At 40.4% G+C, this 16,487-nt stretch overlaps 1 protein-coding gene and 1 long non-coding RNA gene across 5 annotated transcripts; one reads left to right on the top strand and one right to left on the bottom strand.

Moving 5' to 3' along the window:
• Positions 1–52: 52 nt before the first annotated feature.
• On the bottom strand, positions 53–756 carry LOC146374635 (uncharacterized). The gene is made up of 4 exons (XR_014802125.1): positions 640–756; positions 457–510; positions 253–306; positions 53–172 (listed from the first exon to the last, which is right to left on the bottom strand). It is a non-coding gene; the product is annotated as an uncharacterized LOC146374635 (long non-coding RNA).
• Positions 757–2,366: 1,610 nt separating this feature from the next.
• On the top strand, positions 2,367–16,001 carry herc4 (HECT and RLD domain containing E3 ubiquitin protein ligase 4). 4 transcript variants are annotated; one of them, XM_084948532.1, is made up of 24 exons: positions 2,367–2,384; positions 4,263–4,532; positions 4,645–4,804; positions 4,935–5,011; positions 5,107–5,328; positions 5,408–5,499; positions 8,071–8,201; positions 8,309–8,463; positions 8,762–8,838; positions 9,602–9,726; positions 9,883–9,942; positions 10,583–10,694; positions 11,196–11,385; positions 11,622–11,794; positions 11,888–12,007; positions 12,103–12,201; positions 12,288–12,455; positions 13,177–13,320; positions 13,412–13,578; positions 13,718–13,784; positions 13,876–13,958; positions 14,096–14,279; positions 14,727–14,829; positions 14,941–16,001. In XM_084948532.1, exons 1-24 carry the CDS (start codon positions 2,369–2,371, stop codon positions 15,147–15,149), a joined length of 3,204 nt encoding a protein of 1,067 aa, XP_084804658.1. In that variant the 5' UTR covers positions 2,367–2,368; the 3' UTR covers positions 15,150–16,001. The 4 variants fall into 4 exon arrangements, 3 of the variants coding, with proteins under 3 accessions (XP_084804658.1, XP_084804659.1, XP_084804657.1); XM_084948533.1 differs by lacking the exon at positions 2,367–2,384 and adding an exon at positions 2,985–3,343; XM_084948531.1 differs by lacking the exon at positions 2,367–2,384 and having other exon boundaries at positions 3,398–4,532.
• Positions 16,002–16,487: the final 486 nt, after the last annotated feature.

Below are 16,487 nucleotides of genomic sequence, written 5' to 3'. Positions count from 1 at the left end.
GTCGCTCCAGATGAGCTACTTGTTTCTTTTCCTTTCTTTTTTCCAAAGGAGATCAGGGACCACGCAAGTCCCTGTAGCCTTTTAGGTGATGGAGGTAGTTTGGATCCGCATCCACCAATCCAACCGAAAGGATCTTTGCCAATAAATGCAAGTCATCGTCGCTCAGATCATTCTGTTGAAGAAATTGAAGTCAGATATTTTATCCAAACTTTTCTCAGTAAGCTCAGCATTTAACTTTTGATTGCCACTTACCAACTTGTTGTTTGCAGAGGATTCTGGGAGCTGGGACTTTTGTGACTTGTTTCCCTGAAAATGATAAGAATCATTACACAGAGTTAGTCTTTGCTTCCTTGTTCCACCTCTGTGCACTCTCTATAAATGTTTCTGTTTGCTTCGTACTTGATGTGAGCTACATTTAAAAAAGAAAGAAAGAAAGAAAAATAAATAACTGCTTACCTCTTTGAGTCCCGTTGAAAACCAATATATGACGAAGAGAAGACCAGCAATGATCTTAAGGCAAAACAAACAGCAGTCAGTATCACACAGGTTACAGTCACCACTAGAAAATGAAATCTTTGAAAAATTAACTTACTTACAGCTAAAAGACTTAAAATAATGCATAAAGAGGTCTGCACTTACTCCGATCAAGTAGAACATGTTTGCTTCCGTTGTGTCTGCCCTGTTTGTGCTCTGATTCGTAACCTAAGGAGAAATAAAGAGGTTCCTTCTTCTCCAAGACATCAGACCACAATGCATAAGACAGGAGAGGAAAACTCCCATAGAAGAACCAGCCGTACAGGATAGACTGCATATTCACCAAACAGGTTATCTTATGCCTGAATGAAGTCAGTCATGAGACAAACGTGCGGTTACGCAAACAACTGCGTAAAATAGGCTGATTTGTGTGTAATAAGAGCTATCATTAGCTGTAAGTCTTAACGCAGGTTAAGATGATCTCACCACAGTGACACCTAAAAACAACAGATGTCAAAGAGTGACAAGCTGCCTGTCATCTGCTCTGTCATATATTTACGCATTGGAAACTCTTGGAAAAGTTTAACTAAACTGCCTCCTCCACCTTCACCGGCAATGCACTGAAATAATATCTATGTTTATCATACTTTCAAAGTATGCAAAAACCTGTTTTTGACTCAGCCTGTCCCCTGTTTCGTGCAATCAGTAGTCGATTTTAAAATGCAGCTCAGATAGCATTGTTTGTTTTCACTACAAGCTCAGTTTCATTTTAAAGAGATTTGAATGAGAGATGCATACATATGGCTTCTTCTTTGTATGATACAACCTGTATTAATGGTGAACTGTGTTCACAGAGAGTATTTTCTGGAAGTGTTCCTCCCTCCATGCACTGATTTCCATGACACAATAATGCCTGTTTTTAATGCCTGTGTTGCCTGAGGGCCCAAAGGCCAGAGGCTGTCCAGTATTGTCCCATGAACACAAAGATTTCTCCACATTCTCTGATTCTTTTGATGATACTATATGATGTAAAATCGTTCCAGCATTTTGTTGTCCCAATCCCAGCTTTTTTGAGACATGTTTTTGCCATCAAATTCAAAATGAGATAATATTTTTTGTGAAATATTAAAATGTCTCTGTTTAAACATGTGATGAGTATGAAATATGGGTTTGACAGCTTTGCAAATCGTTGCATTCTGTTTGCATTTACATTTTACACAAATGCAAATAAACATTTTCATATTTTATATGTAGTATATTGCAGTATAAAAGAAATCAGCTAACACAAAAAGAGGCAGACAGACAGACTGATAGATGGCATTGTGCACCAGCAGATGGAGTTTGCATGATATGAATGTATCTGACTTTTCATCTCCTTTTAAACCATTCAGTCAAACAAACATTTGGTCTGAAACCTAGCTGTGTTCGCCGGATTTTGAATGAACAGACATGGATCTCTGTTACAGAAGCTTACTGTACATCAATGAAATGTTCATTCTATTTTTAACTGGTGCAAAAAGCTCTTTTAAAACCAGATGATAAAAAAGAGAATTACATTGATTTGATGTCCTCAATTGCTGCATTGCTGTTTTCATTATTTTAAAATATATACATATTTGAGTCTCTTAATGCCTACTTATTTTAATATGTTTGTTGATTTTACCTTGTATTTAAAGTTACATTTTCTCTTCTTCTCGTATTTTATCTTATCTTAATGAAGGTGACACAGTCTATTTGTTTGTTTGTTGAATCGGAGTAAGTGAGTTTGCTCTCCACCAGGGGGAGCCCGGTGGTTGTGAACCAGCTCAAGTTGGCGAACATGGTTTTGGAAAAAGACATGACACCGGTAGAAGTTCGAGATTCTTCTAGTATACTTACAGCCTGATTACATAAGATGAACAAAACTACAGGTAAATAAAATATCTGCTATTAGAATGCAGATATAACACCTTTTCTTTTTATAACGCCTCACATTTAATCACATACATCTGCAACTTATAGTCACATTCAAAATGTGCTTGTATTATATATTTATATGTACTTACATATTAATTAACATTTAATCTTGAATACCGTTATATGTGTTGTTATTTCGAATGTATTCATTTGTGGACTTTTCTTTTGCTAGTTCATACTACGCACTTCAGTAGTAGTCTTTCGCGCTTTCACTTTCCTTCTTTTACTTACTAATTAATAACAAATAAATGCCGTGTGTGCGCTGTATGAACGCGAAACATTCAAGAAAGAGAAAACGGGGAGGTGTGTGTGTGTGCGTGTGTGTATGAATATGGAGTTCGGGGACTAGGAGAGTAACCTCCGTGTTTTCATACCTAGGTAAAGGTAGTACAGCGCAGCCGGTACACGCATGCGCGGATGCGCTCGCTCTAGAACATTTCGGCAGCTTCGCGACATTTCTTCACGTCCATGAAGGAAAATGCGTGAAAACGCTGTTAATACTTCCGGTATTGTAAGCTGCCTTCAAATTAAGCCTTACCGCGTTTATGTGTAGAGCTTCTCTACGCGTCTTTCAGAGAAGTATTCAAATCTCCTTGACCGTGTTTTGGATATTTCGGGACTCTTATGTATATATTTTAACTATCTTGTACTCTTCTCCGCTCTGCTATTATAAAAATACTTTTATTTCTAAAAGGACATAACGGACAGCCAGAGTTTGAGACGACTGCTTTAACGCGTTTCTTGGCCGTACAGCAGTTGTTGACAGAGCATCGGAGTGGTTAGATTATGTAGGGTTTTACCTGGGAGTTGTCGGCTGGGACAGTAGCGTGCTGTAATGTGTGTTTTTAACAGTCGGACTAACTAACAAACAAGGCACTGGCAGATCATAAACTTGTCGGGTCTGGTGGCTTTGGTAAGATTTGCTCTTGGCTCTAACATAAGAGACACCTGGCTGTAAGTTGTTAAACTTGTGTTTTTAGCGGAACAGTAAAGAATAGCGGGGCTTTAAGTTCAGATACTCAGCTGTGAAGTCACTTGAGGTTTCTGAATGAACTCTTAAGTACGTTATGTTCCAAACACAGACATAAAGTCTTTGGGTCTGACTAACGTTAGCTTGCTTTATCAGGACTGTCTGTATAAGTCAGCCATATACCACGTGCCGAGTGCTTAAACATATGTTTCTTAAAATAATTTCCAATCGCACTATGATAATTTTAAGTACTGTCATTAAGTTGGTCAAGTGCCATCAGTCTGAAATGGTCTACCTCGCCTGTATTCGTCAAGGTGCATGCTAGTGTGTGCTAACATTACGGACAAGAGTTATACTTCCGCTTACAATATTATAAACGCATACATTTGTGACCCAGAAAGAAATGTGTAAGTTTATTAGTTATGTTTACGAGAGTGTAAATCGTGGGGGTACATACAGTTATTGGCAATACTCGTATTTAAACACGTTTTGGCATGTGCTTTAATTTGTAAACCCAGCCGCCCGCGACGGAAGTGGTGTTATTTGACGATTTTAGCAACCCTAACGGAACTCACCCAACACCGTTAACTGTAGCTTACTAGGCTAATCTGTTTACATGGTCAGCTTAGACTGCAACGTACTAGTGCTCTCGCTATATATATATATGTGTGTGTAGGTGTACGATCCTGAAGTCATGACTTAATCTGACGGCAGGCTTGCGTCTGTTTCATGTGGCGATGATGTTGTTTTGCCTCTTTCGGCTTTGCTAGGTGATACCAGCTAGATTAAACCTTGCAAATGAAACGGGGGATATGTGACTATTCTCTGGAAGGTTATATTAGCCCAAGTGTCTTCTTCACAGAGCCTGAGATCCTGCTTTTGCGTGCAGCTAAAGGGAGAACTACAATGCTGTGCTGGGGAAATGCTTCCTACGGACAACTGGGCTTGGGTGGGATTGATGAAGAGATTGTGGTTGAGCCACGAAAATGTGAATTCTTTCACGGGAAGCAAGTGAGTGATGTGGGGTGTGGCTGCAGACACACAGCTTTCCTGCTGGAGGACGGGACGGTGTATACCTGTGGCTGCAATGATCTTGGGCAGCTTGGACATGAGAAAGCCAGAAAGAAACCCGGTTGGTGATGTCTGCTGTTTGTTTGTTTGTTTTTCTAATAAAACATTGGGGGTTTTTGTTTTGTTTTTTAAAGTTGCTCACTGTGCAAGCACTTGTTTATGTCATCTATTAGAGCAAGTTGTGGCCTTGGATGCACAGATCATAGTGGCTGTATCATGTGGAGAGGCCCATACACTCGCCCTAAATGACAAAGGACAGGTTTTCTCGTGGGGTCTTGGTTCAGATGGACAGCTGGGATTAAATAACTTTGAAGAATGTGTTCGCGTGCCTAGGTAAATTCATCAACTATCAGGAAACCCCTTTGTGTAACGCACTACTTGCTCATCCTTTGTTTTGTAAAGGCACCATGAAAAGACCTAATATAGCCATTCTTCTCTCTCTTTTTTCCCTCTGTATGAAAAGAAACATCAAGACTTTGTCAGATGTTCAAATTGCTCAGGTAGCCTGTGGGTACTGGCACTCCCATGCACTTTCAAAAGGTGAGGAATGGTTTGCACTTAGTACATATCCAGAGCAGCTTACAGTGTTTACGTCATGTTAAACCGTTTCAATTATATATGTGTTTTTAACACAGGGGGCCACATCTTCTCATGGGGCCAGAATCGATATGGCCAACTTGGGTTAGGAATCAACGGACAGAGCATTTCCACACCCCAGATGATTCAGTCTCTGCAGGGCATTCCTTTTGCTCAAATATCAGCAGGTGGAGCACATAGCTTTGCCCTCACTCCCTCGGGAGCTGTGTTCGGTTGGGGGCGCAACAATTTCGGTCAGCTTGGTCTCAACGACTGCAACGGTGAGTGGTAGAAGGTTAGAAGGTGCCGGTGTACATTCAAACCCGAAACTTTGACTAATTTTCAGGACGTCTTTTTCAGATCGGTATTTCCCGGCCCTCCTGAAGTCCCTCAGATCACAGAGAGTGATTTACATTTGCTGTGGAGAAGATCACACGGCAGCACTGACCAAGTTAAGTTGCATACTTTTTGGTTCTTTGATAGATCTGCAGCGTTGTGTGTACAGAAGACCGAAATTTGAAACTGTGGGATTAATGATTAATGATTCGATTTAAAAGTGTCTCTTTTAAATCTAATTAATGGTTTCAGTTCTTAGGCTTAAAATCATTAAACTGGGCCTTGGACTTTTACTGGGATTTACTCCCATGCTGGGTTATGCTTTCTTTACCTTCTTCCTAATTCATTGCTGTTGTTGTTGTTGTTTTTAATCTGCCAGTGTATATGTATTACATTTTCTTAACTGATCCCAAACAGCAGCCAAGCAGGATTACAGATGCATCACTTGTCACAGTCAGTGTGTTGTGTCCTCGCTCTCCAGTTTGCATACTGCTCAGAGACAGCTGCTGCCAAGCGACCAGTTAGAAAACATCCCAGTATCACTGCAGTACTTTAAGTCTGCTGTACGTTAAGATTTTAATGTTTTGCTTTTTAAAAACACTGTCACACAGATGTTTATAACGCTCTCCTTTAGAAAAACATTAAGCTGTTGTCAGATGAACAAACTGTTCAGCACCCACGGGTGCTGTAGGTGCAGTTTCTGGGTTCCTCTACTGCTTAAAACGAGCTTTCTTTCTTCTTCTTTTTTTATATTCCTTAGCTCCCCTCCCATTTAGCCAAGTCTCTTCTGATTGGCTGCCCCTCATACCGAAGGCTTGACTAACACATCAGTGTGGCTTCACGGCCAAAGCTATACGCCTGAGATGACTATATTAGGGATGTCTGCACTCACTGACATCATGCTGATATAGAATAAACTGCCTGAAACTGCCTTTGGCTCACTGGGATTACTTGCGCACATGCTGAGCTCATTATTTGATGCTGCAGGCATTTCGTCTGAGCACCCTCCATTGTAATAGTTTATATCAGAGTCAGAATACTTTTATAATGACAGGGGGAAATTGCTTTGTCACAGACTCTCAAGCAAATGATATGAAAGGTAGAAAATGGAAAGAAATCATAAAAAAATGTAAACCATCCTTATAAAACGAAGATGCTCCACCAATGTTGAATTATGTTAAAATAAATACTCCAAAGTTAAACAATAGTATGTACAATATAAAGAAAATATGACAAGTGAAAATAGTCCAGGTGTCATAAGGGGAAGATATGAAGTTTGATCATCGCAGGTAGAAATCATTTCCTGTGGCGTTGTAGTGCAGTGAGTGTTTTGCTCCTGTGACTGTCCTGCAAGTCATGGAATGAACGTGAAGGATTGTCGGCTATCATCTGACATCTGCTGTCAGAGTCGAGCTCCACACCTATAATACTGGCCTTGTGGATCGGTTTGAGTCTGCTGGTATCATGCTGCCCCAGCCCACCACAGCATAGAGGATGGCAGTGGCCATTACAGACTCAAAACATCCTGGGTCATCCATTAGATTTTAAAGGAGTCATCCAAGAAAATAGAGATGACTCTTCTTGTAGAGGGCTTCTGTGTTTTTAGTGTGAACACTGAGGTATTTTTATCCTGTCTGCACCCAAACCACACAGATGGAAATAGGGGTGACCAGCATTCTAACCCTTCTCACATCCACAACCCCCATACTCTTCCTCATCACCTTGTGTGATACATCACTACTGCAGAGTCATTAGAAACCTGTGAAGGTGGCAGGTGTCTGTGCAGTGCTGAAGGCTGTGGTGTACATGGTGAAGGGAAAGGGAGAGAGGACAGTCCCCTGCTGGGCTTCGGTGTTGCTGTCCAACATGGTGCTGCAGGTGGTTTGCCGATCAGTGAGCCAACTATCCAGGTCACTGCCAAGTCATCCACCCAGCAGAGCCGAGCTGGTGGTGGTGAACACACTGGAGAAATCAAAACATGACCCTCACAGCGCTGGGTGGATGTAGGCCCTGTTGAGCAGGTCAAGGACTGGAAGGGATCTGACCATGTGCTGGAAGCTGGTCCAGGATAAGTCTCTTCAGGGTCTTCATGAGGTGTGATGTCAACATGTTTTGGTACAAGTACGAGGTGTGACCTCTTCTACACAGGGAAAAGCATTATACGTTTTCAGTGGGTAATCATGTTCATCATGTAGTCTTCTTTTATGAATAGTCTTCAGTAATTAGGCTCATAAGTAATGCCATTTCTGTGTTTACTTCTAATTTTTAGAAAAGAATGGATGAGTTGGGATCGTTATTTAGAACCTGGAATGTTTTTTGGTTTGTTAAATAGTGAAGTTTTAAATCTTCTCGAGCGGTGGATAAAAATGCCCATTTCCTGTCCAGGTGCCCAGACGCAGTAAGTTTGTTTCAGTAGTGGCCTGACGCTGTAGAGGAGGAGGACCCCTGCTGTAAGACTTGGATGTTAAAATAATCCCCCTCCTGGCATGTGCCATTACTAATCTAGCTGTTTCTGGTGAAGGAAAAACTAGACTGAAATCATTAACACGACAGCTGTCTTTCATGCCTCTCTGTCTCTTCAAGCCTCATGTTCAGTGGTCTTTGCTAACACTTTGGCCTTAGCAAGTTAGCACAGTGCTAACCCTTTTGAAGGTCGGAATAACTGGTTCTATTGTTTTTAAATGCAGGAAGGGGGCGTGTTCACATTTGGAGCAGGAGGATATGGACAGCTTGGGCATAACTCTACAAATCATGAAATAAACCCCAGAAAAGTGTTTGAGCTCATGGGAAATGTAGTCACACAGATTGCATGTGGAAGGTAAAATCTACTTTGTTTTTGCGCGTTTATCTAAAATACAACGTCAGTGAATTATACTGAAAAGTCACAAGGCTGCTAGTAACGTTTCAAATTGCTGTGCGGTCAAGGCAACACACGCTGGCTTTCACGCCGTCATCGGGGAAGATGGATTCATTTGGGCTCGGAGGGAACGGGCAGCTTGGCACACGGTCCACTTCCAACAGAAAAAGCCCTGCTCTTGTTAAAGGTCCCTGGGTAGTCGCCAGCACTGCAACAGATACAGGTGAGGGGACAGCAAATGTAAAACCAAAACATCCTTCCATTTTTGAGGGGTGTAAAGTTTGAATCATAAGCAGTCAAATGTATTAATCGATAGGGTTCTCCATTTACGTTTTCTCTGACTACGTTTTATATAATTCTGCTGTGTATCCATCTGAACGTGGAGATTTATTAGCTTTAATCTGAATCTGAAGTTGTAAAAGCACATTACATAATTAGTTTGATGGGTTTATTTCAAACGTAAAACTCGATGGTAAGATGTTTTAATAACACAAAAAACCTATTTTCCCTCACTTTTGCAGATTCAGAGGAGAAATGTTGTGTCAAACGGATTTATGCTGGAGGAGATCAAAGCTTTGCTCACTATTGCAGTGCCAACGTAAGTTTTCACTCTCCTCTGAAAAAGAGATTTCATGGAGATGCTTACAAATGTACAGCACGTTTTAATAATTGCACAGCTGTCCTGAATGCTATCGTTTTTACTCTACAGTAAAAACAATGGCACTGGCAGTACTCGATAACAGTGAGCAGCTGAACAACAGTGATTTGAACTAAAGCATTATTATCACTGCTGGGGAGTGAGAGCAATGTCAGGCAGATGAGCTGAGATTGTAAATATTTCCAGACACAACCTGTAATTATCTGGAATTTAAAAAAAATCTTAGCACATGGGTTCGCGTGTAATTTTATACCACAGCGTTGTTTGACAACGTCACCATTCACATGAGTTAAAGAAGGCGAAACGTACCAGTAAAACCATAAGAAATTTGAAAAATAAGAAAATGACTTCAAGTTAAAATCTTGTAATTAAAGTTTTCGAATTCCAGGAAACAGAATTGCGTTTGTCAATCTAATTAAAGCAGACTGCTCCAGCTGATCCCCAACAGTCAATGCAAGCTGGTGTTGGTTTTAAAACACGTTGCCATGTAGCGTATGATGATTTTTCAAGCAGAATTTAATTTGTAATGAGGATGTATGTCACTTTTTTTCTTTTCTCAGAAGCACCTTCTTCTAAAATGTGCCGCAGATAGCTGTGAATACTGTTTTTACACACATCTGATCTGTTTCTTCACTCAGTTTTATTTACACAGATTTACATTTTTCAGTTTTTATTTGTCTAACTTTTATACTTTTTGGTGCAGAGCCTTCAGAACGGAGATGACACAAGGATACAAGATCCCCAGAGAAAGATTTACTCCTTGAATGAGGATCTCATACAAAAATGGTTGAACCACTCACAAGGAAGACTCCCGCTCGAAATCTCCAAGTAAAGTTTTCTTCTTCTTTTTTTTCCCCCTCAGTAGATCCTCGGCATATTGGAGTTTTAGTTTGTTTTAGACATGGTGTGTTTGAGTAGAATCAAATTACCAGATCCTTTTTGGAGATTTACACAGTAATTATTTGCCTTTTCTGGTTTCCTTAGTGAGATCGACCTCGTGTTCTCCTCAGCAAGCTGCCTAAATGGGTCTTTCCTGTCAATGAGGTAAATGCACTCCAGATATTTCAAAAGTCATAATCTAGTCAGAAAAACCATTTTGACTGATTTACATTAAAATCAACACATTTTTTTTTTTGCTGAATTTCTTGTTTATTTACTCTCTAATTAGATAATTAAAGCTTTCTTAAGCTGCTCCCGTCATATGAGCCAGGTGAATGCACGAGTTTGGTAGGCTATATAAAAACATGAAATTGAGATGGCCACAGTTTTAGCCATGAAAGCAGGAAGCTCAACGATAACAACATTCAGTACTGACACTTATCTGCTGTCATGGTAAATCTAGAGCTTGTTCTGTTGTCACCGCTTTGACCAGAGAAAAAGCGTGCTCTCCTGGGTTGAGATCAGATTCTGATTTGGCCACTGAAGCATATCCTGTTTCTTTGCTTTGAGAAACCTTTGGGCTGCTTTTGAAGTGTGCTTCAGCTCATTAACCATTTGCACTCTGAAGCCCTGTCCGATCAGTTTAGAACTTTAGATTAATATATATTATTATATATATATATATATATACATAATATAACAATGCATAATATATATATGTATTGTTATAGTTATTGCCTAGCGTTTTTGTAATTATCTCATTTTGAGTGCTGATTTTGTTTTTTCCTTTTTTTTATAAACGCAGTCATCCAGATCACTACAGTACCAGCAGTAAATGTTCAGGGGTGGATATGAACATGGCTCGCCTGCTCTTCAACAAAGTAATCCAAGAGGGTCACCCTGAGATTGCTCAGCAGGTCAGTGGCCACATATAATATAGTTCCATCCACCCATCCATCTCCGTTTACTTGTTCAATTCAAGGTCTTGGAGGGGACTAAATTCTGGATTCTTCACTGTAATTCAAAACTGCATTCTGTGTCGTGTCAGTGCCATGCCAAATACTTGGGCACTAATATATTTTCTCTGACTGGTGAAGTTCCTCTGACTTGGAGTTTCTTTTTCATTCCTCATACTCTTCAACAATGTTTATGACCTTTGCTCATCTGAGATTGCCACTGCTGTCTTGTCACTGACGTTCATATTATTTTGATTTGGTACCTGACCAGAAGATGTTTTTATAGTGTAAATGTCCCCAGTGACGTTTTATTACTGTGTCGGCTCCAGTTATTTCCGGTACTCTGGTCCATTCAGTGTGTTATTGTTGCACTTTACCCCACACCTCATCAGCAGTTTGTATGCATTCAGGATTATCACATTAATCATAACAGACCTGTTTCCCTTCGTCTGTCTGCCTCAGATTGCTGCTAGTCTGGAGAAGAACCTCATTCCCAGGCTAAACAATTCTCCTCCAGACATCGAAGCCCTGAGACTCTGCCTCACTCTTCCAGAATGCCCTCTCTTCACTAACCGAAATAACTACGTCACCATCTCTATCCCATTTGCCAAATCAGTCATCAGCCTAAAAGAGGCTCCACTGAAGGTACTAGGTAGGTAGGATGAAGGAGTTTCTTTAAGCTTTCCATACTACATATGTACTACATACTATACTTAAGACCTTATTGTTAAGGAAAATAAGGTCTTAAAATAGCTTATATTTGTCATAAATCTTATGCAGGAATTAAATTCCAGATGGTATAGTTAGGACTGGTAAAAATGAGCACTTTACACTGTCTTAAAAGGGTTTTGAGGAGCACTAATTTAGTGTTTGCTCATGTATTTGCAGGAAACTGGTGGTCTACGTTTGAGTCCCCAGTCTTCCAGCGGCTAGTTGAACTGTACAAGGAAGTGGTGGTGTATCTGCTGCAGATGCACAAGGTGGGCATTCCCGCAGTAGAGCAGAGAATTTTCACCTGTTTTCTGGACACATCACTGCGACTCCTGGAAATCCTACACAAGGTGAGGAAAAAGGTGCAGTGTTAAATTCCTGCTGCACATTATATCCTTCTTTAAAGGACTACAAGTGGCAGTCTCTCCCACTTGTCGCTTCAGGTGAGCGAGAAAGCGGGACACATCATTCAGTATGACAAGTTCTACATTCATGAGTTGGACAACCTGATAGACATCCGAAATGACTACGTCACATGGCTTCAGAGGCAGATGTACCCAATGGTGAGTCTGCTGTGGATGTTGGCTCTGCGATTCAGTAATACATCTTTCTATGTTAAGGTTTTGATGTGAACCTTTTGTTTATGCTCTATCCCCAGGGACATGATGGTGTGGTGACTCTGTGCAAGTATCCCTTTGTATTTGATGCCCAAGCAAAGACTACACTCCTTCAGACAGATGCTGTCTTACAGATGCAGGTACTACTCACTAAACCTCTTAAAGGCAGTTTCTTACCTTTATTCTCACTAATCGCTTCATAATCGTGTGTTTTCTGTATTAACAGATGGCAGTGGACCAGGCACAGATGCAAAATTTCAGCTCCATGTTCCTACCGGCTGTGGAATCCGTCAACCCGTGCCTCATCCTCATCGTTCGCAGGGAAAACATTGTTGGAGACACTATGGAAGTGCTCAGGAAGTCTAAGAATGTTGACTACAAGAAGCCACTAAAGGTAGAAACAGCATTTAAGTTTGAAGCTTTAAAAAAAAAGAAGCAGCATAACCCAAACCTGATTTAAATTTGGCCACCATTTCCATTCCAGTCATGTTCTTGTAAACTCTGGATCCCTTCCAGTACTTGTGCTATTATTGGATTGTTCCCAGGAAGTCCCGTTCTGACAACATGCACATGTGCGTGTGTGATTTCAACATGGACCTCCTTGCAGTCTACAACGACACCACTAACTCAGGGAGGAAACATCATACAGCTAAGAGCTAGAGAGTGTAAAAAGGCACTCTTCAGGTTTATGAGTCCACAACGTCCAAACGTAGCATCAACATTAGGTCACAAGCTTGACTTAAAGCATGCTAGGCCTTTTTTTACAGTGTTGTGAATGGTAAATCCGTTCTTAAGGTTCAAAACTGTAATTTCTGTCTCAACTCCTCACAATTTCGACACAGAAGTGGTGATCCAGCGAGCACACAGCGTGGTGCAAGTGGTTGGAACAGGATTTCCAGGTAGCGATTGCTAAGTATCGCAGGAGCCGTGGCCTTGACAACGAAGACAACTGAACGAGCTAACAGCCAAATTTAAATCAAGTACACTTAGGATGAAGTTCCTAGTTATGAATGAAAATACATATATGAGTGTGAAAGATGCTGCTCATGGTAATGAACCCACAGAGTATGCCAGGTTCAAACGGTACTGTGACTTACTTGTGACGTTTGTGGCAGGTGATCTTTGTGGGAGAAGAGGCCGTCGATGCAGGCGGTGTGAGAAAGGAGTTCTTCCTCCTGATCATGAAAGAGCTGCTTGATCCCAAATACGGAATGTTTCGTTACTACGAGGAGTCTCGCCTCATCTGGTTTTCAAACAAGGTACTTGCTTTAAACCAGGCGGCATCTCCGCGTGATCTTTGTGAAACCCTCCCTCGATTAAATGCTGACAATCACCGACTGTCCCTTGCAGACATTTGAGGACATTGACTTGTTCAACCTCATCGGGGTCATCTGCGGTCTGGCCATCTACAATCTCACCATCGTTGAGCTCAACTTCCCCTTGGCCCTTTACAAGAAGCTTCTGAAGAAGAAGCCAACATTAGAAGACCTGAAAGAGCTAATGCCAGATGTGGGAAGGTCAGATCAAGGAACAGTCACCTGAGGTTTCCATTTAATATGTTTATGAATGGTAGTTTACCTTGGCATTGTCTTAACGTCATCTAAACCTTTCAATGCCACAGTAATCACACAGGGAATTGTGTTCCTGTTCATCCAGGAGTCTGCAGCAGCTACTAGACTACACAGAAGATGACCTTGAGGAAACCTTCTGCTTGAATTTCACAGTAAGATGATTGACTATCAACATTTTCTGCTGTGGTTTAAGTAAGTTGTGTCATCCACCTATCATATGATTTTTATTTTTTATTTTTTCAGATCACAGAGGAAAACTACGGTGCTACAGAGGTTTTAGAGCTTGTACCAAATGGGGAAAACATTAACGTCAATATGTCAAACAGGTAAAGATTTATTTTGTTTTTAAAGTTGTCCTGATATTTATCCATTAGCAGTTATCCACTAAGGGATTCATGAATATTTTGGACTGTTGTTGAAACATTCACGTTACTCTCATTTTTCTTACTTTCTTCTCCTCTAGACAAGATTTCGTCAGTGCCTATGTAGACTATGTTTTCAACACATCGGTAGCTCCACTCTTCGAGTGCTTCTATTCAGGCTTCCACAAAGTGTGCGGTGGGAAAGTTTTAGAACTGTTCCAGCCAAACGAACTGCAAGCCATGGTTATCGGCAATACCAACTATGACTGGATGGAGCTTGAAAAGGTTTTGTATTAAATAGTGATTAGTAAAAATTGCATCTGGCCACGCAATGTGAAGAAAATATCTGGATAGCCTTTAGGACTATGAGAGCTGTATTCTTCCTAGTGTCCAGCAGGGGGCGACTCCTCTAGCTGTATTGAAATTTCCTTATGTCTCACTTGATTTATTACCTCAGTAAACATTTTACGAATTTAGTTTATGGTCTTGTATGCTAGTTTAACATTCCATCTAATACAGTATAATCTTCATTTTGTGAATTAAGGAAACATTTGCCGGTATGGTGTGATTGGCAGGTTGCTGATATAAGAGTGTGTAGTATCCTTGGTTTCTGAGTCAATACATCATTTAAAAGCCCCAGTGGCCACTGTGAATCTCACTTTTTAAAGTGAGCCTTGTACATTATAAGATGGATTATGAAAATCATTTTTGTTTATGCTCTTTTGCTGATAGACTACTGAGTACAAAGGGGAGTACTGGACAGACCACCCTACAATCAGGCTTTTCTGGGAGGTGTTTCACAATCTTCCATTGGAGAAGAAAAAACAGTTTCTCTGTAAGTGTTGCCCTAAACAGCAGAAAAGTTAGTTTCATTAATTTTGTGTGAGTTTGCATGTTATATGCGGACCTTGAAGAGTGAAGAGAAACAAAAATCTTGTCTTTACAGTGTTCCTCACTGGAAGTGACCGCATCCCCATCTTGGGCATGAAAAGCTTGAAACTGGTGATCCAGCCTACTGGTGGAGGGGAGCATTACTTACCTGTCGCCCACACCTGCTTCAACCTGCTGGACCTGCCCAAGTACACGAGTCTAGAAATGCTCCGTGAGAAGCTGCTACAGGCTATAGATCACAATCAAGGCTTCAATCTTGCCTGATAGAACATAAAAATCCATGTTGAGACTGTTGATGGCAACCACATTCCCAGATGGTTTTTTGCAGACTTCTCAGTCTGGATGAGTCAAACACAAGTTGAAAAAAATTAAAATTAAAAAGGAGGCCACATGACACTAAAGGTGACTGAGATGAACGGCTGGACTTTCATGTCAATGTTGATTTATTTTATTTTTTTTCCCAGCTGCTTTCTTGCCATCAAAGTATTTGAAGCCCAATCCCACACAAGTTGATTCATATTTAATATTGCTCATGTAGATATGCTTTTATTCATGTTTGGATAGGACAAGTATGATGAAGCAAACTACTGGTATATACAGCACAGGGGCATAAATAAACTGACAACAAACTCCTGTAAAATACAGTGAAATTACTTTTTCTAATGCTTAACACCTAATTTATTGTGACAGTGAGATGCTTCTATTATGTTTTTACTGGTTTAAAATGTAGTCAAACACCACAAAATACCACGTAATTCCACCCCCCCAAAAAATATAGAGAAAAATAAGACCTGATTCACATCTGACAAGGTGTCAACAGAAACGTATTTTTTAAACTACACTCCAGCAGTATTTTCTGCATGGCTTTGTCATCAAAGTGACACCGTATTTGACAGGAGTTTGGGGTTTTTTTCATCCCCTGTTGCAAAAATTGTTAGCCAATGTAAATCTACTTTATGTTTGACAAAGGTTCTCTTGTGACATTTGCTCGAGAGCAATGTGAAGTGTTTGCTATAGATGCTGAGTGGATTTTCTTGGCTGTTTGCCTTAACAATCCACAAATAAAAACAAAGTACAGCCACTGAAATAAATGGGTTACTTGCTGGTAAGGTTCTACGTTCTTATGAAAGGTTGGTTATTTTTAATATAGTACCTTGTGTTTGAATATTGCTGCAGAAGGTATTTTTTAACAAAAAATATACCACATTTTGTTTTTAAAAGGGGTTAATTCTGCTTTTTGTTATTTTCTTTCAAATATGTTCTGATGATGGACGCTCTTATGACACGTGACCAGAGTTTCAGAGGAGGTGGTAAGTATAGGTATGTGTAATCCGTGTGCTCAGGCATCAGCGTCTTCCTACTCTTGGGTTTGTATGAAGTTACAAAGGGCAGATGTCATCTCAGGCACACAGCCATTTCCTATTCACATCCTGCAAGTGGAGGGGCTCATGAAAGCGGTAAAGACAGCCAAAGTAATTATTTACGCCAAAATCTAGACAGAAAATGGCGATGTTTTAGATTTCACATTTACAATATCATCACTTCATTCTTCCAAAGAAGGTGATTTTTCCTATGATTGGTTAATTGTTGACACCATGACAC

This window comes from Perissodus microlepis, chromosome 13, assembly GCF_051167445.1.
Source record: "Perissodus microlepis isolate ML-2025 ecotype Zambia chromosome 13, ASM5116744v1, whole genome shotgun sequence".
Taxonomy (NCBI): domain Eukaryota; kingdom Metazoa; phylum Chordata; class Actinopteri; order Cichliformes; family Cichlidae; genus Perissodus; species Perissodus microlepis.
This window is presented reverse-complemented; position numbering and strand designations above follow the sequence as displayed.